General features: G+C 58.7%; 9 protein-coding genes across 9 annotated transcripts; 1 reads left to right on the plus strand and 8 right to left on the minus strand.

The window, feature by feature from the left end:
* Positions 1 to 633: 633 nt before the first annotated feature.
* Positions 634 to 2,892, minus strand: BDZ90DRAFT_229314 (hypothetical protein). The gene has a single exon (XM_025505008.1). The coding sequence runs from the start codon at positions 2,819 to 2,821 to the stop codon at positions 836 to 838; it is 1,986 nt and encodes a 661-aa protein (XP_025364910.1). The 5' UTR covers positions 2,822 to 2,892; the 3' UTR covers positions 634 to 835.
* A 233-nt stretch (positions 2,893 to 3,125) lies between these two features.
* Positions 3,126 to 5,359, minus strand: BDZ90DRAFT_247881 (MFS general substrate transporter). Its single transcript, XM_025507611.1, has one exon. It carries the CDS (start codon positions 5,091 to 5,093, stop codon positions 3,330 to 3,332), a length of 1,764 nt encoding a protein of 587 aa, XP_025364911.1. The 5' UTR covers positions 5,094 to 5,359; the 3' UTR covers positions 3,126 to 3,329.
* A 577-nt stretch (positions 5,360 to 5,936) lies between these two features.
* Positions 5,937 to 8,336, minus strand: BDZ90DRAFT_229315 (hypothetical protein). Its single transcript, XM_025505009.1, has 3 exons — positions 8,089 to 8,336; positions 7,227 to 8,020; positions 5,937 to 7,154 (listed from the first exon to the last, which is right to left on the minus strand). Exons 1-3 carry the CDS (start codon positions 8,325 to 8,327, stop codon positions 6,145 to 6,147), a joined length of 2,043 nt encoding a protein of 680 aa, XP_025364912.1. The 5' UTR covers positions 8,328 to 8,336; the 3' UTR covers positions 5,937 to 6,144.
* Positions 8,337 to 8,664: 328 nt separating this feature from the next.
* Positions 8,665 to 9,312, plus strand: BDZ90DRAFT_225179 (hypothetical protein; the record flags this gene model as incomplete). The annotated part of the gene is made up of 1 exon (XM_025504656.1): positions 8,665 to 9,312. The coding sequence occupies one exon, from the start codon at positions 8,665 to 8,667 to the stop codon at positions 9,310 to 9,312; it is 648 nt and encodes a 215-aa protein (XP_025364913.1).
* Positions 9,313 to 10,347: 1,035 nt separating this feature from the next.
* Positions 10,348 to 13,659, minus strand: BDZ90DRAFT_257387 (hypothetical protein; the record flags this gene model as incomplete). The annotated part of the gene is made up of 1 exon (XM_025507950.1): positions 10,348 to 13,659. The coding sequence occupies one exon, from the start codon at positions 13,657 to 13,659 to the stop codon at positions 10,348 to 10,350; it is 3,312 nt and encodes a 1,103-aa protein (XP_025364914.1).
* A 2,333-nt stretch (positions 13,660 to 15,992) lies between these two features.
* BDZ90DRAFT_229320 (putative RPL30-60S large subunit ribosomal protein L30.e) lies at positions 15,993 to 17,021 on the minus strand. The gene is made up of 2 exons (XM_025505010.1): positions 16,318 to 17,021; positions 15,993 to 16,233 (listed from the first exon to the last, which is right to left on the minus strand). The coding sequence occupies exons 1-2, from the start codon at positions 16,527 to 16,529 to the stop codon at positions 16,176 to 16,178; spliced, it is 270 nt and encodes an 89-aa protein (XP_025364915.1). The 5' UTR covers positions 16,530 to 17,021; the 3' UTR covers positions 15,993 to 16,175.
* Positions 17,022 to 17,349: 328 nt separating this feature from the next.
* Positions 17,350 to 19,614, minus strand: BDZ90DRAFT_216345 (glycoside hydrolase family 16 protein; the record flags this gene model as incomplete). Its single annotated transcript, XM_025504264.1, has 11 exons — positions 17,350 to 17,421; positions 17,491 to 17,520; positions 17,593 to 17,654; positions 17,746 to 17,914; positions 18,069 to 18,336; positions 18,413 to 18,444; positions 18,506 to 18,688; positions 18,761 to 18,870; positions 18,947 to 19,142; positions 19,210 to 19,263; positions 19,330 to 19,614. Coding segments are annotated over 11 exons (1,461 nt in total), but the record flags the coding sequence as incomplete, so codon positions are not given.
* BDZ90DRAFT_9532 (hypothetical protein) lies at positions 19,208 to 20,828 on the minus strand. Its single transcript, XM_025509970.1, has one exon. It carries the CDS (start codon positions 20,727 to 20,729, stop codon positions 19,689 to 19,691), a length of 1,041 nt encoding a protein of 346 aa, XP_025364917.1. The 5' UTR covers positions 20,730 to 20,828; the 3' UTR covers positions 19,208 to 19,688.
* A 191-nt stretch (positions 20,829 to 21,019) lies between these two features.
* BDZ90DRAFT_257389 (hypothetical protein) lies at positions 21,020 to 25,004 on the minus strand (the record flags this gene model as incomplete). Its single annotated transcript, XM_025507951.1, has 4 exons — positions 21,020 to 21,329; positions 21,409 to 21,889; positions 21,977 to 22,892; positions 23,175 to 25,004. 4 exons carry the CDS (start codon positions 25,002 to 25,004, stop codon positions 21,020 to 21,022), a joined length of 3,537 nt encoding a protein of 1,178 aa, XP_025364918.1.
* Between the last annotated feature and the right edge of the window lie 194 nt (positions 25,005 to 25,198).

The raw sequence follows: 25,198 nt of genomic DNA on the forward strand, positions 1-25,198 counted from the left end.
GGCAGCCAGTACTCTCTCACGAGTGCATCCGTGATACAGAGATCTTGCCTCGCTTTTGCCGAGGGCCAGCGAGGGGGACCCCTGATGCTTAGATCACTCGCACCCGTCTCGTTTACCCTCGCTTCCGGGTGAAGAGCTTCGTGATCGAGTAATCCCCAAGAAGATCCGCGAAGATCGACTCGACGAAGATAACAGCTCAAGCTGCGAGAATGCCAAGGCGCTTGTGGCGAGCGAAACGATGAACATCGAATGCATCTCGAGTGGTACGGCTTTGCCACGACGTTTCGCGTCAGGTGCGCAGGCTCTGCGCCGCTGCAGTACGATGCTGCCTGTCACGACTCGCGACGCCCGACGACGGGATATGGGCATCCAGAGAGCAAGTTGTGGACGATTCAGCGAACTCAAGTCGAGCCAAGGCTGAAAGGCTGGATGAAGCCGACGCCAGGCAAGCAGGAAGAGCGGGAGTCCGGCGTCTAGGCCCCGCCATTTTGCTTCGCCGGCCCCCCCCCCCGCCCCGCCCACTCTCGCTAATCACGGCTATCTCGATTCGGCGCGATTTCAATTTGACTCTGAATCTGGCCTCAACTTCACGCGTTTCAACTTTCGCCTCCCCCCCACCCTAGCGCGCTTTAGCGGGCGCCCCTCTATGTGACGCCAACGTCCGGCTCTTGTCGGTTAGCACGCGCGCGTGAGCCAAACCCTGGGAGATAGATTGAAAGAAACGAGCCTTAGTCTAGAGCTTGCTACTGTCATGATCAGCGGCACGCTTCGATTACAGAGACGCAGATTGAATGTGCTATCACAAAGCTGCGTCTTTGCCACCAACGCTTGATCCCTAGCCATGGTTCGACCATCGCTGCCCTTCCGCCGAGCCCGGATCGCCGTGATTGCTCGCTCCAATGTGATCGACAGAAAATAAATCAGCCGCCTCGACATCAGGATCTCGCTCCCTCTGCTTGCCCTTGCCCTTGGCCACTTGCGATGCCAATTGCCAGCGAGACTCGTCTACGTGATTGCTGCTGTCGCTTCGGCCAGCGCTGCGACGGCTGCCAATGCCGCTGAGGGCGGCATGCTCGTGCTCATCTCTTTCAGGGGGCGGAACAGGCTGCCTGCTTCTACCTTTATTCTGGGTCGCTGTTGTCGCTGATGCTGTCGAAGACGGCAGAGACGGGACAGTTCGCTCTTCTTGCGCTCTCTGACCAGAGGGAGATCGTGCGCTTGCCTCAGGACGATCCAGGTGTCCTGCCGCCGTGTGCATCTCACCGTTGCTTTGGTCCTGCTGACTCATCGGCGTTGTTGGTAGCGGTCCATAACCAGCATTCGTCCGCGGCATACCCCACATTGCTCCTCCTTGCTGGCCGTACATCATAATTGGACCACGACCCTGTTGCTGTTGTGCCATGGCCGCCGAAGCTGCTGCAGCGGCTTCGCTCTGAGCTTGCCATCCGGCTCTCCACATCTCCATCATCAAATTCTGCTGGACGACGTTGTTACGCCTCTCTCTCCTTTCCTTGCGCGATTCGCCGCGATGCAAGTAAAGTAGGACACAGAGTGCGACGACACTGATGAACAGGACCCAACCGAATACAAGAAGCAAAACGACAGGAGTGGCGTACTTGGCGAAGGACGGGCTGCTGCCAAAGTCTGGCGTGTAGGCGCCTTGGCCACCTGGACAATCTCGCGGATCGTTCCTGTACACCTGCTGGGAGCCCGTCGAGTAGTAGCTCGTCGACGTCGGCATCGGGCTTCCATCCTCTCTGACGCAGTAGCCTGAGAGGGCGTTGCTATTCGCAGAGCTCCCGTAGCCTGCCGCCGGCGAGTCGCTGTACGGCCAATTACCTCGCGAGTCGACGACACCACCGATGAAGCCGTAGTAGCCTCCTTCGGCGGTAGCCGCGGCAGAGAATGCTGACGCCGAATAGGCCAGCAAGCCGAGAGGTACCTGGAACAATAGGGCGAGGATGATGAGGCAGGTGAATTGGGTTCGAGCATAGCTGACCCGTACGTAGCCCTTATCGTTGGGTACGTTGGTCGATCCCAAATTGGCGGTCTGAGGTTGTAGACGCGGACCGCCCGCCGCGGCAGCCTCCTGAGGAGCCAAAGGCTGCATAACATCTCCCCCACCCTCTCCTTGACTCGATGCTGTCTCGCGCTGGATCTTGCGTGTCTTCCAGAAGAGGTACACACCTAGCCAGAGAGCCAGGATGAGGAAGACGATGCTCTGAATGAGCATCCAAAGGCTCACGGGGCTGCCAGCCCTGATGGGAGCCACTCTGCTTGTCGTCGTAGCTGGCAGAGGAGTGGCTGATGAAGAACTGCTCGCCGAGGTTGCCTGGCGAGGAGCCAGACCATTCACCGACAGCAATTGAGGCGCTGCCGTCGGGATAGACGAGCGTGGTGGATACCTGGTCACTGTATAAGAGGAGGTGAATGGGAACGTCAGAGTGGCCGTTCCTGAGATGTCGTAGGTGGTACCGGAGTAGGCCGTGACCGTCTCGTACGGGATGCCATCCTCGAAGCCTGGTGCAGCCGTGTATGTGACCACGGTCGGGTAGACATCGGTGCTGGTGTACGTGTGGACGAGAGAGCCGAACGTGACCGTCTGAAGGTATTCGCTCGTCGCGTAGACTCGGCCAGCTGTGAGGTACTGGCCGTTGGGGAGACTCGACGACGTGGATCGCACGTAGTTGTAATGGATCGTCTGCTCGCCAAAAGGTACAAAGAGGATGATAATGATCACAATAGAGAAGAGGACCGTAGCCAAGGCGGCACCTAGGAAGAGCGGCGACTGCTTGACTGCCCTTGGAGAGGGGGCGGGCATGCTAGGCGGCTGCGACCCGGCCTACCACCGCAAGTGGGTATGGGTATGAGAAGGTAGGGAGGCGGACTGCTGAACCGGGAGGTGGGGTGTAAGAGATGTCATTTCGCGGTCGTGTACTTGAGGCAAGTCTACAAGGGAGAACGCGTACCTCAGCCAAGTAAGTGTCCATCCTGCTCCGCTGTCCCGAAGACACTTCTGCTGTTTCACGACGACTTTCGCCGACGGCTACTTGTGCGAGCTCGAGGCATTGCAGCCTATGTGTTGAGTCCAGACAGAGCGAACGAAGGGCCAGAACAAAGGCAGTCACGTCAATCAGGCACCTGGACAGAAGGACAGGTCGTAATGAATGAACCTGCGCAACAACAGCGGAATACTCGTAGATTCAAACTCCGCACCTGCCCCCTGCAGGTGAATCAATCTCCCGATCCCCAGTCCGTCTGCCACGCGGGGCGGGATCAATCAACGCGATGATGGCATTAGAGAGGGCTAAGGACAATGCAATTCGCTCTTAGTGGGCATTCTTGGACCAGGCGCGGACCCTCGAGCCGAACTTGTACAAGAGCAGCGGGATCGGCACCATGAGCAGCGCAATGAAGCCCAAGAGGGAGGCTGCCCATTGCGTGCCCAGCTTTTGGAACATCTGGCGGGCGAACAAGGGGAAGCCCGCTCCGAAGGCTGATCGTACGACCGTGTTCCCTGACAGGGCGCTGGCGGCGCTCATTAGGTATGCGTCGACGATGTAGTTGAAGAGTCCGACGAAGATGAAGAGGAGGGCAAGGCCGAGGAGTCCACCTGCGAGCATGGGCGACCAATATGAGATGGACGGATACGAGGTCCACGCGAACCAGAAGAGGGAGATGACCAGGGCAGGAGCAGCGACCATGACCGGCAGAAGACGCTCTTCTGGGGGAACTCGTCCACCCTTTGGCTGTGCCTTCATCAACTTCACGTAGCGGGGATTGAAGACTGTCATGAAAATGACGACCGCGATGACTCCGCCAATGAAGAACGCGAGGAACATCAGGCCCTCAACACCTGCGTTGAAGCCATGTCCCTCCTCAAAGACGATAGGATAAGCCTCGAAGAGTAAATAGAGCACCCCGTAAACAAAGGCCATGTATAAGGTGATGGCGAGGAGCATGGGCTCCTGTGCGAGCATAATCCAGGGCTTGGCAAAGATGGAGTGAAGGAGCGTAGACGCGTCAACCTTTGCCAAGTCCAAGGGCGCCTTGTATCGCTCATCGCCCGTCTCCTTGCGAATGCGCTTGGCCTTTCGCTGCATGATAGCAGGTGCGTACGTCTCAGGCAGAGTGATGGCGGTGATTATGAGACAGACACCACTGAAGATGGTGCAGACCCAGAAGAGCCAGCGCCAGTCCGTACCGGTAACGTAGATGAAGCCAGAGACGATGGGCGAGATGGCGGGACCGGCAAAGGGAGCGATGGAGAAGATGGCCATTGCGTCTCCACGAGTGTCTGCGTCCCAGATGTCGGCGATGACACCTCCTGAGTTGGTCAGAGGACTAGCGCCAAAGGCGCCAGCAAGGAAGCGGAAGACGATGATGGCGGCCGTGTTGGGTGCAAGAGCACATCCGACGTTCATGCCAGTGTAGCAGAGCAGAGCGATGAGAAAGACGGGTCGACGTCCGACCCTTTCACTTAATGGACCCCAGATCAGTGGGCCGAGACAGTACCCCGCCACGAACATCGAAATGGTCAGGACAGCGACCTCTGTGCTGAAGCCAAACTCCTGAACAAGCGCCGGGGCGACACCTGCTGGTGCTGATGAGGTGAACGTCGAGTTCAGGACGAGCAGACCGGCGAGACCGGTCAGATACCATCGATAGAGCCTGCCCCAGTTCTTGGGATTCTCGGGATCGTCCTCTCCCTCCCAGTGCACCGTGACGACATCCTTGCCCGCCTGACTCTGGAAGCGCGTAAGGGTGTCCTCGTGGTTTTGCGTCTGGAGATCACCACCGAAGATGTGCGAGTCGTGCTGATGGAGGCTTGGATCTCTTCTTGAGAAGGTCCTGGTAACCTTTGCTCCCTCTCCCGCTTGTCCTCCTGCTTGGTTGTAGTTGGGTGTCTGAAACGGCGCAAACTTTGTGGACTTCTTTGACGAGACCGTGCCCTGCTTCTGGTGCCCAGCCTTTTCGTCGTCGAGGTCGGGCACATTGTCGGCACGCTCCTGCTGCTCCTCGGCAGCTTCGCTATGCGCGGCCGTGGTGCCAGACGACTGCTTCTCCAAGTCGACTTCTGATTGTGCGGGCATGCTTGCGATCGAGGAGTGGATGCGGCGAGTGGGGGTGCTTGCGATCCTGTCTATGCTAGATGAGGTGAGGTGGTGAAATGTTTCCTGCGCGAGCGTGGCGGGCGTGGCGCGCTGAGCTGAGCCGAGCTGATCCAGTAGCTGCGACGACGAGTGGCCCGTATTGCGGATTGAGTGCAGCGAGAGGTTGATGTGGCGATGATGATGAAGAAGAAGGAATAAACCCACGCTCTCCAACTTATCAACGAAATTCACTGATGGGAGAGCGGACCGCGGATTGCGAAGACCCCCCTCTCTTTCTCATCCCGCCATCGTCGTCATGGTGTCCACAAATTCCTCCCTCTCGCTGCCGCTCGCGGCCTTCGGACAAAGAGCCGATGCGGCGGGTGAGCTGTGGACTGGCTGCGTTGCAGTGCCGGTGCTGAAGCTCGTTCCACTCGTTCCAACTCAATCGGCGCAGGAAAGGCACTTATCCCCGAGGGCAGCTCGGCGCGGAGATGCAGAGCGCGTAACGTAGCATGACATTTTAGCCGCGAGCGGCGAGCCAGGCAGAAGGAAATGAGGCTTTCGAGTGACGCATCTTCCTCCACCGGAAAGCGCCTGCCGCCGTACGTGTTGCGACTTTGCAGTGAGTCGGCGTCGTCGTCAGGCACGACTGGCCGTGCGACCATTCATGATTCGAAAGCGCGAAGCCTTGTTCATCGGAGGATCAGAGTAGCGCAGATCGCGGCGCTCGTATTGCGGCGAGTTGGATGGGGAAAATCGCCGACCTTCTCACGCTCGTCGGGCCGCCCGATAGTAGCCCGTAAACGAAGCCCAGGTAAAGGAGGACAAGACGAAATTAAAGGGTATTCATGCGTCGCCATCATGGCCACAGACGAACGAGCAGTAATCAAATCTGCTATTTGCGGATGCGACGATCGCACGTAAGGTCCTCCGACTCGCTCCCGCCGCGCTAGGCACAGACCAACCGCGACCTTTCCCTGATTGCTAATGCTGCGAGCGCTATGAGTGATATAGAGTAATCCGAGATTGTCCTTTGCCGTGCACCGCCTTACGCCTCGCTCTTCTTCGTCTCCTTCTTCATGCTCTCCAACTCGCTTCTCAGCGAGCGAACCTCATCGAGGAGCTCGCGCAGCAGACTGTCACTGCCTCCGCTGCTGCTGCCCTTCGTCAGCTGACCTGTCATCGCCTCTCCGCCGTCGTCCTCCTTCTTCACGGCGACCTCGCCTGTAGTCGGGTCCTGGTCGGCATCGTCTTCCGTGCCACCAACAACAGCAGGGAAGGTAGCCGTAAGCTTTTGGAACGAGACACGACTGATAGTCAGCGCAGCCGCCTCTCGCTCCCCGTCTGCCGTCGTCATCGCCTCTCCGTCGCGCCTCCGTCCATGTGTTCCTTGCTCGCCATCGTCGGGGTCTTCGATGCTCTGCGCCCCAATGGCAGCCGCAATAGCCTGAGCTCGCGAGTCTACCTGCTCCGCACCCCGCGATTCGGCCACACAGTCGCCTGCATCCTCCAGCATCTCCAGCCTGATGGCGCCGACGCTCTTTGGTCCCATCTTCCACTCAAAGACGGCAATAGCCATCAAGGGCAGCGAGAAGAGCACCGTCTGCACAGCGCGGTTCAGAGCCTGATACCAGCGTTTGGACAGCACGAATTCGAGCGGGGCAATGAGGAAGAGCTCGAGCAAGTTGAGCGGCGCCGGGTACACGTATTGATCCGGTGCTCGTACCAATCCGATGGTCTTGGTCGCAAAGTAGGCCCCAAAGGCATCGTCCGCGTCCGCGACGAGGTCACTGTATGCGTTGTTGAGGAGTGCGACGAGGATGTTGGTAAGGAAGAGGACCTGGATGAGCGAGTAGGCGTAGAGGAGAATCTCGCTGAAGGGCTGGCCGAACTCCTCAATGATGTCCAGACTTTGCCCGCCACCGAGGAGGCCACTCAGCAGTGTTTGGACAATGGCGTGCGTGGCGTTCTCTGTGCGGCCTCCATCGGCTGCATCGAGAGAGTAGAGAGCCTGAGCAAAGCCGATGCCGACGAGGACGAGGAGGACGAGGAATATGCCTGCGGGCGGAGGCGTGGGAGAGGATCAGCTCAAAATTTGACGCAGCGCTGACGGTCTTCGCAACTACGCACCAGTCTCTTGCAGCATACCGACGAGTGACTGCAAAATCAAGCCAAAGAACTTGAATACATCCGTGGCCTTGAGTAGCTGCATCCAGAGGAAAGGCGCCAAGCAGGCCAAGAGCTGAAAGGCAAGGCGCTGGTACTTGGTGCTGTGATCAACGTCCTCGTAGATGAAGGATACGACTCGCACAGCAAATGCAGCTGTGGCGAGGATATCCTGCAAGACGTCGATGATGAGCCAGATGCTGAGTGCCTCTAGCCCTCGTACTTTCCACCAGCGATTGAGATCATCGATTATGTACCCTGCGAGCATGAGCCAGAGGGCAATCTCCCATCCGTCGAGACCCGAGTATGTCTGTGTCGCGATGCTGTATACGCCGAGCAAGATGAGCCAAGAAACGAGGCTGACCGAATAGTTGAAGCGGGGTACGGCAAGGCGAGCAGGCTCAAAGTAGTCGAAGAGGCTGTTGCTGTTATGCTTTGGCTGCCACGGCACAAAGTGTACGAGGTGGTGTCCATCGCTGTACGACTGAACGAGCTTGCCTGTCCAGATGGCATCGATGCAGGCCTGCGCCTCGGGTGAGGACAGGAAAGTGATGCTGCTTTGATCGACGGCCGATTCGAGGGCAGAGGTAGCGAGCGTCTTGTTACCTCGCGCGTCAATGTAGCAGAAGCGCTTCGAGAGGCAGACAAAGGTTGTCTCGTCGTCGTAGCCTGACTTGAAGAGCTGATAGACGACGCGTCGTGCTAGTATCTCGCAAGCCTGGCCGCGCAGGTTGTTGAGCTCGCCGTCTGCACGGTCGCTGGGCGAGAGAAAGTAGGAGGTTCACGTCAGCGCTAGTCGATTGCGAGTGACCCTCTAAACACTCACCCCTCGAAGAGAGTCTTAGCTTCAAGCAAGGCGAACGGTGTTACATCGCGAAGGTCGCCGCCGGCCTCAACGAAGCTGGCTACGACGGCGTGATTGATGAGCCCGTCAGGCTGCGTGAGGGAATCCTGGCTAACCTCGACGGGCACGAGCTTCTTGATCAAGGCACGCAGTCGAAGGATGAGCTGCGAGACCTTGCGTGGGTCGACGATTGTCGTAGCCTTGATGGCAGACTCAGCCATTTTGGCGCGCCTCCGAGGATCGAACAGGAAAGGATAAAGGGATAGGACGAAGAGGTGCGTAGCAACTCTGTGCCTGGCTATCTACCTCGCTCCCTCGCTCGAAATGGGGCGGCCAAGTGTGGAGAGCGGAGTTGAATTTCATTTTGGCGCACAGGGTCCTTTCCGTGCCGTGGGCGTTTCATTGGCCTCAGCTCGAGCCACAAGGAAGCGCTCCCCTCAGACTCTATCAACGAACTGGTACAAAGCAATACCAGCACAAAGTGCGCCCTTTATATGCCCCTCTGAGGGCTGACAAGGCGCAGAAAACGCCCTTCTTCTGCCACCAATCTTCATTGACATGAGCCTGATCGTGTGGTCTCGTCTCAATGGCTCCGTTGCCCAGCCACCAACGACGTCGCTCGCAATCGGTCGCCCCATCCACTCCAAGTCGGCGATACCAAGAGGGCGAGCAGGCATCAGGGCTACATCGGCTCGTAGCAAACGCGGCTCTTCTCCATCTCACAAAGCAGCGGCATCGGCAACAACGAGTCAGACCACCACGTCGCCAACGCCGCAAGACAACGCCGTCGATCAGGAGGCGCAGCTACGCAAAGCGGCAGCAGCATGGCCTTCCTGGCTACCCAAGCCATCGGTGTATGCTGCAGCTGAGCTAAGGGAACAGAGGGAAAAGCAGCAGGAGCAAGACCGAGTGGCATATCAGAACCGAAGCAGACACGCAACTCAGCAAGTAGAGGGCGTCTTCATCTCCAAGGACTCTCCACAACATTCTTCCCGCAAGCAGCAAAAGGACGGAGCATCCAACTTTGGCTTTGGCCTCTTCGGCAAGCGGAGGAGCTTTTCAACGCTCGAAGCATCTGCTACAAAGAGCGAATCATCGTATCAGCACCCGCAGCAAGAATCGCCCTCCTCGCTGCCACCGTCTCCTGAGCCCTTTCCTGCACACCCGATTACTCAATGGTTCCACCGCAAGAGAAGAGGGTCGTAAGGAAGGTGATGACTTTGTGCTGAGCGATCCTTTGCTTATATGCTTCGTCTTCCTTCTGGGCTCAGGAGCCTGGTACGTCTGCCACCTCGAGGAGGTGCCCTTCACCGGTCGTTGGAGGTACATGTCGTGCGAGAAGGCGCGGCCGAGCGATATTACGGCACAGAAGCTGGCTGTTGGAGGTACTCGTACCCGACGAGCTGGAGATCAGAGCGAAGGTGAGATGCCAGCATGAGCTGGACGAGGCAATCGGATCGTTCAGACGGGCGGTGGCTGGGCAGACGAGGCCACCGCCGCCGCAGGTTCGAAATCCGCTGCAGCAGGGACGGCTGCGTGAACCTCGAGGTCAGGCTCTGCTAGTAGAGTCGCACATTGCGCCGCCTTCGCATGCTCCAGCCCTATGATTCGTCGCTGCGGCCTAGCAATGAGCCGACAAGCTCTTTCGACCTATCGATATCCCGCTCCCTCGCTCCCTGTCCTTCCTGTCACACGATCTCCTCACGCCCAGCTAATACTGCGTCATGTCACGAATGCCATGAGAATTGCAATGACGAGACCTTGTGAGGCGAGTGGGTAATCGTGAAGAACGAGACAGAGGAGAACAAGAAACAGCGAAACTAGATACCAATGAAAATGACCTTCTTTGACTTTGTAGCGAGGGAAGCGAGGCGACGTGAGAAATGCTAGACCAGAGCATTGTGAGAAGAGAATGAGCGAGGCCAGTGAGAGCGCGGAGAGTGCGAAGGAGAGTAGAATTGACTTGGGAGACCGAGGGTGAAAATGACGATGAGGCGAAGGGCGGAGGTAGTATGACGAGTTCGAGATGGGAAAAGTGCCGAAGGGCTGTGTATAGGTCGGTTTACTTTCTAGTCCGCCAGTCAGCGAGGTAGTCGTACGATGACCAAGAAAGATCGTAACGTGTTGTCCTGTAGTACTGTTTGAAAGAGAAGCGTCTTCAGGGCGTCGTTGATGTTGCTGTGACTGAGTGATGACATGGCCGTCTGCTCGACCAGCGAGCGTGGCCGGACGTACTTCTTCTCACAACCGCTTGAGCGCCACGATGCTGACTTCTATCTCCACCTCCTCCATCGTGCTATGCGGATGCTGATCGTCGATCTTGCTCGACAAGATATCCCACAAAGAATCGAGCACGAACTCAGCCGCACCCTTGCTCAACTTGCCCCGCTCACGGAGAACGGTACGGAAGTGCGCCTCGTAGAGGTTCTTGAAGAGCATCAGCATGTGCTCCGTCAGGGCCACCTTGCTGAGCGTGCCGGCTTGGAAAGCTTTCCACGCTGGATGAGCTATGCGGAGAGGGGATGCCTCGCTGGGCGGGAGGTTGGGATTGCTACTGCTGCTTGGATTGGACGCCTCCAATCCAAGACCGCAACTCCACTCAACGCCCCAGAGGTTGCGCAGCGAGTTGAGCGCGTTGCACGTCTGTCGTGGCGTGCGCGGGTGCAGTGGCAAGTCGAGAAGGAAGCGAGCCACATCGCTCTTGAGCATTCCGCATGAGACGAGACGCTGGATGCAGGGCGCTAGCGTGTTGGTGAGCTTCGTCCAGATGTCCGATGGCGCTTTACTCCCAGCAGCTCCACCAGGGCCTGACACGGCGCTCGTGAGGCTCTTCTTGCGCGTCAGGGATGCTGCATCCTCGGAGCGAGCGAGAAAGGCGACGACAAGTACGCCTCCCGTCTTAAACTCGTGAGAGCGAGCGCGCAGGAAAGTGACGAGCTCTGCATGTGAGGTGGTGGCCATTGGCATAACGTTGTTCGATGGTGTATGTGTCCAGTGCATGTCCATGAGGCTGATGCCGAAATGCATCGTCTTGGGCGGGGCGATGCGCGAGGCGAATGGTCGGCCGACAAAGGAGGAGAAGACGCAGTCCTGGAGGGAGGGCTTGTGGCTTGCCTGCCATTGCGAATCGAGGTACGAGTCCGATCGAGAATCGAGGCTCTGAATCACAGGCCGGAAGTCCAGCGTGCCAGCATCCTCGTGCAGAACAGTGAAGCTGGCGCGGCTATGTTCTGGCTCGATGTGGCGGTGACTGTGTCCCCTCGGCTGCAACGTTCCACTCCTGCCGTGCCGAAGATCGCTGTCCTCGCCCACGGTAGCGAGGTCCATGCCAGAAGTTCGACGAGCATCCGCTGCCCGCTGGGCAAACTTGGAGATGATGAGCTGCATGACTGGGATGGAGCGCGAGTTGAGACATCCGTACTCGACGAGATTGAAGGTCTCGCCATCCTCGCCGGTCATGGGTACCGAAGCGATGAGCGGGTCGAGAACCTCGATGACCTTTGCACGAACGCCTGGTCCAAAGTGTCCGCCGACATTGCTTCCCATCAAGCCGCCGTTGTTGCCTCCACTAGCTTGCGCGCCATACGCAGCGTCTCGCAACATTGCCTCTCTTGCCTTGGTGACTCTAACATCTTCGTTCATCTCTGCTCCTCCACCGCCGCCACCCAAGATGCCCCCTCGCATGTCGGTGAGCGGGTTGACGTCCGGCGACAACATAGCACGCCCGCTGAGAGATGGAGTGTCCAGCTGCGCACTACCAGTACGCGATGCTCGCGCGTGGGTGCTGCGGCTGTCCCACGACGAGACGGTACTCGACCCAGACGGCCTTGAGGGATCGGACAGATCGCCCGGGAGCAGAGAGACCATTGGCCGAACGGGGCTGACGTAGTTGAGCTGCTGCTGCTGCTGCTCTTTGGCAGTTGCGACGTCGCGGGATAGCGGCGCTGCATGCTGCGTTGCTTGACGTATCAGAGCAGCATTCTGAGAGACGACCTCGTCATGCGTCTCTGCCCTGTGACGCTTGCTCAGGTCCCTTCTGATCTTGCCTGCATCCCAGCCAGTCGTTTTGCGGCGCGACAAGTCTGCCGTGTCGGCCGATGCGTAGTAGGAGGCCTCGTCGTGGTGGACCATTTCACGCAACCCTGAGACCTCTGAGTCGGTGGTTCTGAGACCCTCAGACTGCGGCAAGGGGTCGACAAACCCTCGCGACATCGGCAAACGAGCATGTCGCGGGTCGGCGAAGTTGCCTAGACCCGAGGCATGAGCGGGTAGATTGGCGGCCAGAGCTGCAGTAGCCATGCTGACGCCGAGACCCATCTCGAGGCCAGCGGAGACGACATTGCTGCTCTCGGCGGCTGATGAGACTGCGTTGTGACCTTGTCCGGGGGTGGCTGATTCGACGAGGTAAGGTGGAGTCAATCCTTTGACGGAGCCCAGGTCCATGAGCGTCGAGCGGGAGAGGGGAGGAACAGAAGCGTGATTGTCCTCGCAGGCGGTAAGAGGGCGGAGAGGTGATGGAGAATGGTCGAGCGATGCGCTACCACGACGACCGGAGGCGATGTACGTGCTAATAGGACTCTCATGCGATCGCCCAAGCGTCTCGAGCCCAAGAGATGAGCCCAATCGATCGGCAGGAGCGTCTGTCAATGTGTTGAGTGGGGGTGTGCCGTTGCCTGCTGATGCTAGAGGAGACTCGTAGCGCGCTGATGGGAGAGCGTCGTCAAGGGGCGTCATTACAATGGCCCGGTCCTCGTCGCTTTCGCAGGTAGACGTCGTCGACCGAGGCGAGTCGTACGTGCTTGCAATGGCGCTGTGACCCCTCGGAGTGCCTGGCTCTTGCATCTTGACGGTCTTGAGTCGTGGAAGAGAATGCAGATTGGCAGCCTTCCCCGGTCTCGGCCTTGGTGTAGTCTCTGATGACAGGGCTGAGGCTGGTCCTCTGGCCACTTGGACGTCGGGCGCTGGTGTCGCTATTCGCTGTACGAGGTTCTCATCGAGTCGGCCAGACTGCAGCCGTCTCTGCGCCAGACCGAGAGCTGGTGACGAGCTGGAGGGCATCATTGTAGCTGCTGAGGGAAAGCTAGTTGCTGTTGGAGTGGTGACTGAGGACCGCGGGCGCTCGTCTGGTAGTGATGAGAGTGCGCCTGGCGAGAGCGTCTGTTCGACGAAGAGGGACTTGCGACGAAGAGACAGGGTCTCTGGGTCGACTACTGATGTTGACCCAACAGGTGATCTTGAGCGAGGTCGACTCGATCGTCCCAGGGACGTGGCGCTCTGCAGAGGCCTCGCAGGTTTCGTGGGCTCGCAGGGGACCATGAGTGGTGGTGGAGCTTCGAGTGCTTCTGCTGCCCATCTTCGCAGCTTTGCTCTGCCGTCTTCGTCGAGGTCGATTCTCTCCCTGCCGGTGAGCGTCGAGTCGGACTGCCGGCGAGGGGGCATCGACGAGGACGAGGAAGATGGGCGATTGGCGTTGCAGTGCTGCCTCTGCATCAGTGCGACGTCGACGAGGGACGAGGGCCCCGCAACAGCAGACTCGCTGCCGGTAAAGACCATGTGCTGTGGGGAGCCCCTTTGGATGGAAAGGTCCTCTTTAGTTGCGACGTATGCTGGTTGCTCGATGGATGTCAAATGCTGTCCATCGAAATGCAGAGAAAGAGGGAGGGCGACTGAGGAAGTGAGATGGGCGACGACGCCCTGAAGAGGTCCGAGCGTGAGGGTAGTAGGCTCAAGCGATGACGGCGACTGGCAGCCAAGAAGGCGGCCAAGATGGCGGAGAAGGAAGGGGCGCGCCGGAGAGTGAACTTGGAGATGAAGCTCGCCGAGCAGGCGTAACGCGGCGGCACGCGCGGGCCGGCGTCGGTGGTGAGTGAGGTTGAGGCTGAAGTCGACGACGGCGGCGGCCAGGGCGCGGGCGAATGACTACGAAGGGCGCTAAAAGGTTCAAAGGGGGGTCCAGGGTGGTAGGGGTGAAGGTGAGGGTCGAGGTGATTCAAGAATATCAACAACAAGGGGAGATGGTTGGAAAAGCAAGGTCAAGAGGGTATTGCAGGCCGAAGATGCGGGCTGTGTCTCGAAATGGGAGCGGCTGCTCAGCATCGCACTCGAATCGAATCGAGAGTCGAGAATCACAGAGGTCCGCCCGCCCGCACATTGCTATCCTCGATCCCGACGACACCACACAACGAGCCGGGCGGAGCGGAGCGAGGGGCCCGCGGACCTGACTTCGTGATCTGCGAGCAAGCAGCAAGCAGAGGCGGGCAGATTGCGTGGTGCTTAGCTCGAGCTTCGACCTTACACGAGCTACTCTAAGGCAGAGTAGACCCCGAAGAGGCACAGAGGCTCAGCGTCTCTACGACTGGTCAGTTCGTAGCGCCTCGTGAATAGCATGGTCCCTCGATAGCTCGCACCCAATCTCCATTCTGTCACTGTCTCTGTTCCGTGCTCTCTAATCTGCCTGCTTCTCTGCTCTGCCTGCGCTGGCTGTTGTTCACTCACATCGCGCTAATTTCACCGCACCGCCCTCCGCCGTCCTCTTTTTCGCTGCCGCCGCTGCGACAGACACAGAAGAGCAACAGTGCGGGGGTGCCACCACGCCCAGTCGAGTAGTGAGAAAGCAGCAGCGGCAGTGCAGCACACGAAAGAGGGTCCATCCCCCTCCATCTTGAAACACCCTACCATCGGCGTCGTGCGACTCTACTAGCTGCCAAGCAGGGGAGACAGCCATTGCAATCCCAGCGCGAAGAGGCAAGCTCTCACGGTGGGCGTCGCGAGCGATTAGTGGGCCTACCCGAACCACTAGAGCCTACCATGGCTTCGGTCTACTACGCGAGACACGAGACATCGAAGGAGCGAGGGAGACAGGCGATCTTCTCTGACGCCACGTCCTCCTCCCCCCTCTACAACGAAGCTTCTCTCGCTAACTCGTCTTTCACCTTCCCGACGACTCAAGAGTCGTTCAATTCATTCAGTCATCATCCAATCGTTTCAGTACCACTCACATTGCGCTCGACCCGTGCCTTTCACGATCGCCCGCGGCGGCTCTGAGCGTCGACTTGCTCTGCTCTGCGACGCACGTCTCCTTGCCATCCACCTACAGCACCGCCTGACGCCCAACGCCCCTAGCCGCTGCCCGCGCAGCCCTCATCCCTTCTAGCATTTTCGAAGACCTCATTTTCTTTCTGCTTGGATCGAAGGAGAGCAGCGCAACTTCGTGCTCCTCGAGACTCGAGAAGACATTACAAGGAGATGAGGCGTCCTTCAGATTCGAGAGGGCCAGGCGCGCGTCTGAGCTTCGCGTAGCTGGGCGCGTGGGAATCAAGGCCTGTAACAAGGGAGCGAAGCCGTGACCGAGGTTCGCGATGGACAGAGTGAGACACGGCGCCGCCAAGCCGTGGAATGCGATGGCGACGATCATCCTGAATGACATGGGACGCACCGTGGACCATCGGTACGGCCTCAGCTCCAGCGTTGACAGCGACAGCGGCATGTCTGGCAGGTCCGCGTGTCTGCCAGTAGGCCTCAAGTGTGACCGTAGACGTCTATGCCGTTGCAGAGCAGCTGTTCCATCGCTTCACCGTAAGCGCGTGGAAAGCGATCCCCATTGTAAGAGTGCCCATCCGAACAAGGACGAACGCGGCTGCTCCAGCACCGTCTAGTCTCCAAACTCACTTCCCTACTGTTCACCTGCGCAACGTCCTACCTGCAATAGGTGCCAAGCAGCTGCCCTCCGTCACGAGTCTGTCTGTAGGGTAGCATCGAGCGAGGACGTGGAGGAACAGGTTTCTCCTCGCACCATTGGGACATCGCAGCGTCAACAGGTCGTGGCGAGCTCATCAGCGAAACAAAGACCGCTCAGGAGGTGGGCGAGGCAAACATGATGCTGTAGCAGATGGCTTCCTCGTCCTTGAGGCCCTTGAGGCTTCTCAATCATGGAAATTATTCCACTCATCACCGAATCATCGTCTCGCACGCAGGATCGCTACGTCACGCCTAGCACGTTGTGAGAATGTGCTAAATTGTACAAAGAGGTAGTCGTGATGATGAATCCTGTCCAACGCAACCACATCTGCTCAGGCAGCGACGGTGGTGAGGAGGTCCGAGTCACCAGCGTCGAGGACGGTGAGGACACTGTGCGCGCGAGGACGAGATATTGAACGATCAGCATACATGGCCCTTTGTCGTCCATGTCCACACGCTCGTCTTGATACTCACCCAACACGGAAGAGCTTACCAGCGGCAGTGCCGAGGGCAACGTTGCTGCCCTGGAAGTGGTGGACGCTCGTCTTGGAAAGCATGGCGTGGTACTCGAGCTCCGACTTGCGCAGAGGGGGAGTGTTCGCCGAGATGAGGACGAGCTTAGCCTTGCCCGAGCGCATCGACTTGAGAGCCGACTTGAGGCCGAGGGTGACCTTGCCCGACTTCATGACGAGGGCGAGCTTGGAGTTGATCGTCTCCGACGTCGACTTCTTGGAGGCCTTGGGTGCCACTACGAGCGATAGGAGACAAGAGATGGGTGGTCAGGTTCGCAGCTCTCAATCGCAAAATGGATCTCGAGCTCCCCTGGATAGGTGGACGTTGGACGTGGATGGGGTGGGGGATGTTGCTGCCAAGTGCCTGCATCGATGAGCGCCCTCTCCCACATATTTCTCATACGCTACGCTTTCACCCTCTGCCCCTCTTCATCCCATCGTGCCTGCTGACACGCATCGTTCACCTCCATCGACCCAGGCTGCAGCAATCATCCGTCCAACTTTTGTGCACCCAGACGACCAGCGTCCGATGAGGAAGTGGTAGAGTGGAGGAAATGGGGTATCCAGGGGAGCTCGAGGATGGTATGATTCCTCTTTGAGCTACTTACTCTTGAGATAAGTTGATGAGGGTGGGGGAAGGGTGGTTGGTGGTTGGTAAAGACGAAGGGTCAAGCGCTCAAACCCGCGGCGAGCGGCAGGAGGGATCGAGTTCCCACTTCTTCGCCCAAGTCACGTGCCCGCAGCCGGCAAGGCACAAACCACGTGGCGAAATCAGGCGCGCCTCGCACCTTCAACTCACGCATCGTCATCGATCGTAGACTAAGTGTTCGATCAAAGCAAGGAGGGCATCGTAAGGCAAGAGATACGCGAAGCAAAGCAGATGAAGATCGCACGCTAGTCGCACTTGGTCACGAGGCGATTGCGAGGGCTGCGACAGGGTCAGGCGAGGTGGTGAGCTCAAGTAGTCACGCCTCGACATCGACCTCTCTGCTACTCACAATGCATGGCCGTATCCGGCTCGATGACCCTTCGGCTCCGTCCATGTCGTCAGGTTGGGATTGCTGTACTGTGAACAGTGCAACCGGGCGTCAGCGTTGACCTGCAGCGTCCGCAACCTGTAGGTGCGCCCACTCACAGCCTCCCAGTGCCTCTGGATGTAGTCCTGCTCAAGGGAGAACACCACGCTAATCAGCATCCGCGTCGTGGTCCAATAGGGTACAATGACGCGTCAACATACAGCAGTTGGATACTCTTTGGGGTCGCATCCAACATTCTCCTCGCCCTCGGGCTGATAGACGCCTGTGCAACAAAGCCAGCGAAGGGACAGAGATTCAAGTCAGGACCACGTCTCTTACGGCGAGCTTGCAACAACAATCTGCTTGAGGCTCACGGATGTAGTCGATTTTGAAGTGGGCCGGGAATTGCAAATCGTCCCACTTGGGCTTGGAGAAGCTGTACGACATGCCAAAGTTCATGATTATGTACATGGGCTCCGCGGGGATCTGTTGGCATGGCCGAGGAGCAGCGTCAGCAAAACGGCCGTCGAGCCTCGAGCCAGCCTGAGAGACACTCACATATCGTCCGCTGATCTGGAGCTCGCTACTCGGACCAGGTCGAGGCAGTCAAGTCAGCGCAAGTCCGCTGTCACGGTGTCCCACTTCACAGCGCCGCGCCAACTCACGGATCTGGCCCCATGGCCTGATCCATATCAACGCTCCACGCCTTCTTCCCGCTCACGCTCCACACCACATAGCTCCCCTTGGGGCCCGGTCGGTACTCGACGGCGTGAACATCAAACTGGTTGGCTGTGCGCTCGTAGTTATTAGGGTCCGTGTCGCATACACCCGAGATGGACTGTTGGTAGTGCCCGCCGTGGTACGGATTGCGACGAGCGCGATCGGGGTCATACCATACTGCATGGTCTTGTGCGACTTCGTAGGAGGTGCTGAAGGGGGCAGCTTGGAGGGAGAGGGACATGTGACTGCGAGCAAGTAGCGACGGAGATGTTTGAGGTCAGTTTCGGCCGCAAAGAGGGAGCGGAGAATCGGGCCGCTTACCCTCCAACTGGAGCAGCATCGCCTTCGAAGATCTTCACAAGAGAGAGATGTCAGTCACACCTCCGCGAACCGTCTTTAGGCATGCGTCCTCACATCAAGCTCAGGCGCAGAACGCGCTCCCCAAGTTCCGTCCTTCAGCTTGGGCCCAGGGTGATCTTCGCCCGGGCAAGTGCAAGCGCTCAATCTCTGACCAGGCAGCCAAGAAAGCGACTTGCCCTTTGCGCCACTGGTCAAAGCCAATTCGGGACCTCCTCCCATGCTCTTGGGGAACGTTTGCTGCCCAAGCGGACGGGGAACAGAGTTCAGCGCTCCTAGCTCGCCACGGCAGAATACTGAGGCGCGACGTACGTTGGGCAAGGTACCGACATCGCATGTGCCGTACGTATATGGCCACATGCCATGAGTTGTTGCGCCGTACCCTGCTCGGCCTAGGTTGCCCATCATCCAGATAGCCGGCCCTACATCGTTGCGCCAGGAATGGCAAAGTCAGTGTTCGACAGGTTCTCCTCGATATCATCCATCCGCCGCACTCACAGAAGCCAGGAACTGTCGGACTTCCAGGCATGACGACCCTCGCCTCTACCAAGCCGCCAGTGAAGCAGAACTTATTCCACGAGCTCATGACGCCCGAGCGGAAGTAATTGTTGTGGTTGATCTTCTCGCTCATCGTGATCACCAGACTGCCATTGCGCGTCGTGATGGCCGAAGGGTCGTACCATTCGTAGTCGCCCTGGGAAAGCAGGTTGGGTGGCTCAGCAGGAGGGATTAGTCGACTCGAGGAGCACTCGTCGCCTCACCGTCTCCCAGTACCACTGGTCAAGGGCCTCCCAGAAAGGATCATCACCAGGATACTAGACGAGGCTCAAGTCGCAAGTCAGCACGGGGTCTCGCCCTCTGTTTCTCTTTTGCGTACTCACAAAGCTCCTGCCATCAACTTGAAACTCGTCCGAAAAGACCAGATTCATCTTCTTTGTTCCCGCCAAATTCATCCTACTGTAGGCCGCCTTGGGAGTATCATAATCGATCAAGCCCTGCCTCAGGGACTCGCCAAAGTACGGAACCTGACCAGATGCGTTTGTTCCTCCGAGGCCGAAGCCGCCGTGATGCGGTAGAACTTCGCTAAAGATGTACGAGAGGACAGGGTAGCCCAGGAATAGGCCAACGAGAGTGCAGGTGAGGAGGAAGAGGATGGTGATATTTACTGGAGGGGGGCAAAGGGAGAAAAAGGAGTGAGCAAGACGCGACACTCGGCGCGTGCTTGGCTAGACTACCAATGCTAGACGCACTCACCAATGCCACGACAACTGCAGCAGCAGCAGCTCCGCCATCTCCATCTATCGACATCGTATTCAATCCTCGGCCCGCCGTTCTGCGCTCCGTCCTTCTTCTTTTCCCCTTTTCGACTACGGATCTTCTTGTACTTGACATCATGCAACCAATCGTCATCCTCCGGCCCAAGACTGGCATACTCGTCGTAGATGTGATTGATCTTGTACGGGTTGGTGGCTCGATTGGCCCCATGTCCATTTCCCAGAGGTGGGCCGCCGTAGACGATGCCCGTTGATGCGCTCATTGCCGAGACCCACGAGGAAGAAGTGCTTGAATGGACATCAGACGAGGGAGGAGGGACGTGCAACTCGGATGTCGGAGGCTGAGCATAAGTAAGCTTCTCCTGCTCATCACCCCCACGCACGCCTGTGATGCTGAATGGATCGGGGTAGCCTCCTGCCGGGGAAGGGCAGGGGATAGCTCCGCCCACGCCATCGGACATGGTCATCATGATACCCCTCTGCTGCTGGTGATGAGGAGGAGGGACGGCAGTGTTGTGCGAGGATACTAGAGTCATTGAGCCGCTATTGCTACTAGGCGGAGTACCGCCGTGCTCGCTGCTGCTGCTCATCAGGGTCCGTCTACCACTGAAGGCGCCAGGAACATAAGGCCGACGCTCCCCGCTGCCTACGCTAGAAATGGGACCGCGGCTTGTGTTGGGGCTGCTCGCAGGACGATGAGCGGATGCCTGATGTTGCGAGGGATGCTGGTGGCCAGGCGCGCTCTTGGGCGGTGCTTGGTGGACGAAAGACACCTTTGACTGGGTTGCGGCAGCTTCACCCTTGTGCTGCGGCTGCGGCTGCTGCGATTTCGCTGGCTCGGTGTTGGGTCGTGGGTCTCGAGGCCCCGCAGTGTGGCCTCGCACAGCACCAGCAGGCTGTCCCGCACCCTGAGTCCCAACTATTGATGGGCTGGCGCTCTCGATGGGTTGCGGCTGGCGCTGACGCTGACGGTCGTCCTTCCTTGCCGACTTGCCTTTGCGAAACATACTGGCGAAGACTGGATGACGAGAGAGAAGTTCAAATCAAAGATCAACGATACCAAGCTGTGCACCTGTGCTCCGCCGCTCGTCATCTCGCTGGCCCGCTGGCCCGCTGGCCCTCGCTATCTCCTCGCTGCGAAAAGCGGCTGGGTATCGATTTTGATTTGCGTGCGTTACGCTCAGTGACAAAGCCAATGTCCCCGTTGCTGCCGCCGCCGCCGCCACCAACACCATCGCCGCCTGCGGGCATAAGAGCGTGTCGGCCCGCCGGCAATCCCCGCCTTCACAGCCCAAGCCTACGTCTGCACCTCCTCCTTGACCGCCAACTCAAAGCCTGCCACGAATCGCTCTTTGATGTCCTCGGTCGGGAATGCAATCGTCACCTCCATGACAGCACCAGTGTCTCCGTTGTCGGCCTCTTCGTCCTCGAAGACGAGCGAGCAGCTATGCGGCGCCTGGCACTCTTCAAAGTCATCTTGCACGCGCCGGTTCGCCAGGCGCCAGAACTCCAATCGCTCAGCGGGGAGACCTTGTCGCTGGTTCTCAATGCGATCCTTGTCCTCCTTGAAGAAGAGAATGCCGTCTGAGCGAAGCTCAAAAAAGCGGCTGCCCAAGGCGTAGGGTAGATGAATGGTCAGCGAGGAGCATCAAAAGACTTCGAGCGGCGCAAGCGAGCGCGACTCACGTTCGCCATGGCCCACTCTCCCCAAGCTGGGCCCTCGCCACCCCAACAAGCAATGCCTCTCCTCCTTCGATCCTCTCCTTCATCTCAGTCTTCATCGCTTCCCTCTTCTCCTCCAAGCGCCGTACCCTCTCCCTCCTCTCTGCCTCCCTCCTATCGCGCTCCTCTCCTTCCTCGATTAACTTGGCCTCTCTCCTCTGCCAATCCACCTTGCGCCGCCTCGCCTCCTCGATTGCCTCGCGCTCCTGTTGCTCTGCTCGCTCCTTCTCGACTTTGACCTGAGAGGCTCGACGAGCCTCCTCCGCCTGTTGAGACTCGACACGGAGCCGGCGAGTGCGTTCCTCGTGCTCGAGCTTGGAGCGCTCAAATGCATCGAGGGCATTGCGTTTGGCTTGCTCGCGAGCCCATTTAGCTCGTGCCGCTAGCTCGGCATCGCTGCGTTCTCGTTCGCGGCGGGTGACTTCGGAAAGCTCGAATTCCAGTCCTGCGTGAGAGGAGGAGCAGTGAGATCGAGTTGGTCAGTTGCTGAACTCATCCGGCTTGCAGCGCTCTCACAGCGGCAGCCACTTACGCTTCTGTAACTGCCTCGCCACCTTGATCTGCTCCAGCGCAGCCTGCTCAGCAGCCAAGGCCCTGCGCCTTGCCTCGTCCGCTAGCTCGCCGCGGCTCAGGATCTTGCTGGTCGAGGCGGCGTCCATAGGCGTGTGTGCTTCAGCTCCGGTGATGGCGTCACCATTGCCTGTCTCGCCACTCAATGCCCTAGCAGCCGCTGGGGAAAGAGGCGGGGGAACAGGCAGATCTTTATCGGCCAGGATGACCGATGGTGCCGGAATTGTAACCAGAGAGTACTGAAAGCTGCCCCTATCACTAACCGCAGAAGTCACCGCCTCATGAAAAGGCCTGAATGCTGCAGTAGGTTTCGCTTTCAGATCCTCGAACTCGTCCTCACCCCGCACCTGGCGTGGGCTGAAGTTGCGCGACCCATGTCTCGACACCCAGCTTAATCCGTCAGACGACCCTTCTTCGCGGATGGCGCGACGCTCTCTCCTTGCCTCGAGGAGGGCTTGAGCGTGTTCTGCGACATTGTCACTCGAGCCACGCCCAGTGGGCTTGTGGTCGTCACCGCTGCTGCCCGGTGTCTTTGGGACACGGTGATGATGATAGCTGGAAGTGCCGCTGCCGCTGCTCTTGATTCCCGCTGAAGCGCTCCTCACGCGTGGGGTCATGGCCGCATCCACACTGCCGCCCAGGCTGGCCGTCGGCATATTGCTGCTTGTGAGCTTCAGAGGCTCGGGACGATGCTTTTTGTCTGCGCCGGCAGATGCCTGCGATCTGTCAGAGACCTTGGCGCGGTTGCTAGGAGCTGTACTCGATACTGCAGTCGAGGCAACAGACTTTGACCTGGCGGTGGAAGATGCCTTGGAAGGAGCAGTGGGGAGCGGCTCGGAAGGCGGTGGACCGAGTTTTGTTGGAGTCGGGGAGCCGCGCTGTGTAGTCGATGGTAGTAGGGACGAGGGTTGGAATGGGAGCGGAGGGAGAGAGGAGAAAGGCAAGCGGGTCAACGTCTGTCGGCGGGCAGCGGAAATAAAGGAGGGGAAAGGCGGCCGCCGCATAGGCTTGAGGGTCCAGGGCGAGTCGGCGAGATCTGAGCGCCAAAAAAGCAATCTCGTCTCCGCATCGGCAGGCAGTGACGGCAGTGGCATGCACGACGGGACAAAAGGAAAAGCGAGCGACGCCACGCCACGCCAAGCCAAGAAGCACAAACTCACCTTTTGCCTCTGTTGCTCCTGCTCAAGCCTTTTAAGCACGTCTTGTCTCTTCTTCTCGTCCTCTCTCTGCTTGCGTCGCTGTCTCCTCCTCTCGTCTTCGCGTTCCAGCTCAGCAACTCGTGCCTTCTCCGCCGCGAGAAAGCTGGCAAAGTCATTGCGAGCCTGCTGCTCAGCCTCATCCACATCGGCAGCGGCGCTGTTATTTCCAGACGAGCGGATCCACATCGACTCTTTGCGGGAGTGTGGATTGGGCATGGAGAGGAGTGACTCGCCCGCCGCAGCATGATGGTCGTGTGAGCTCGATGACAGGAGCGCAGCGGAGGTGCGGGGCGTGCGGGAAGGCGCTATGGAGCTACGGCTGCCTAGGATGGACTCGCCCTTCTCCTGCACGACAGGCAGAGGCTTGTCGATGGGGTGTTTGATGACTCGCTCCTGCGACGGGTCATACTGCAGAATCGATTGGGTTCTTGAGCGCGGCGAGGGGGTGCGCGAGTGGCTCGAGGAGACGACTGATCGATTGTCCTCATCAGCTGCGGACGGCTGCGCTGGAGTGAGTGCCTTCGCGGTACTCTGACTCCATCTCGCCGGTACGAGAGAATAGCCTGCGAGAATGCCGCTCCTTCCACTCTTGCTGCTGCGGTTATCGTCGATTGGAGTTTCCAGATCTCTGCGTAAGGATCCTGCCAGACTCTCTGAGCCAGTCAAGCGACCACTGGCGTTGCTCTGTGACCACCTATCCTGCAGATCCTGAAGGTCATTCGTCGCTACGATGGGCGATCTGCCTGTCGGTTGCTCGGAGGAGGGCGAGACGAGCAGCTGCGGCGAATTCAAACTGCTGAGGCCTGGCAGAGTTAAGCTTGGTCGTGTGCGGGCGGGATGTTCGTCCTTTTGTGGCAGGGGCGGCGGAGCGTCTTCCTCCTTACTGCCACCTCGCGCAGGCGGCGAAATGCTGGCAGCATCTTTGATCGGCTGAGCGAGACGATGCGTTGCATAGGCCTCAGACTTGACGTCCAGCTCAGAGAGGACCCTTTGCAACGTAACCTCTTCGATGGACGAGACGGTCGTTGAAGCATCGTAGCTGCCTTGAAGTGCGCTGATTAGATTCCTGCCATGGACGAGAGCCCTTGCTTTGCGAACGCCAGCAAGGGTCGACGGAAGGACGTGACAGAAGAGTGTACGGCCGGCTACCTTGATTACGAGCCCCTGTGGCTGGCCAGGCTTGGCGGACTGCCTCGCAGCTGCTACAACGTCACCATCACTGCATTGAGCTGACACCTCGAATTTGAATTGCTTCTTGACATTGCTCGACGGGTGGACCAGTGGGGAAGCACGCGGCGACGTGTCAAAGGATCCTTCGTCCAATGCTGGGCTCTGCTCTGGGCTCGTAGGCAAAGAGTCCAAGGGCGAGCGCGATACCTCGACGTACCCGATGACGAGGGCTCCATCGCCAGGCGACTCTCGAAGCTCCTCAATCGCGGCGAAGATGGCCGGCGCAATGTCCAGACCGGATGTCGATGCCAGCGAGGAGATCGACGAGGATGAAGAGGATCGAATTGTTGATCGCAGCGCAGAATTAAAGGTGTAGCTAGCCAAGTCTGTGCTGCCGTTGCTGTTGCTGCTTGGCACGCTGCTAGCCGTCGTCGACTCACGGCTGTGCTTTGCGAAGCTCGAACCTGATGCAGATGGGGATTGCGGTATTGAGTTGTGCTGCTTCTTCTGTTGGTGGTGCATAGGCTCCCATGCCTCGTTGGCCAGCGTCTCGATCTCATCGGAAACGTCAAAGGTGCTGACGCCATGCTCCTGGAGCCCTGGCCGAGGTCGGACGAGCATTCCGAAGAAAGCTCCCGCGCTGCTACAACGACGAGAGCGGCGACGGCGATGACGATAGCAATGACCCTCACGGATGGTAGTGAAAAGAGAGTTTGGTGTGATGGCGATGAGGACTGGGAAGCCAAACCGAAAGCGAGATGCCTTGCCTGCTGCGTCGCCTAGACCGAAACCCTCTGGGCTGGCCGGAGATCGGC

This window comes from Jaminaea rosea, assembly GCF_003144245.1.
Source record: "Jaminaea rosea strain MCA 5214 unplaced genomic scaffold BDZ90scaffold_1, whole genome shotgun sequence".
In the NCBI taxonomy this organism is placed as follows: Eukaryota; Fungi; Basidiomycota; class Exobasidiomycetes; order Microstromatales; genus Jaminaea; species Jaminaea rosea.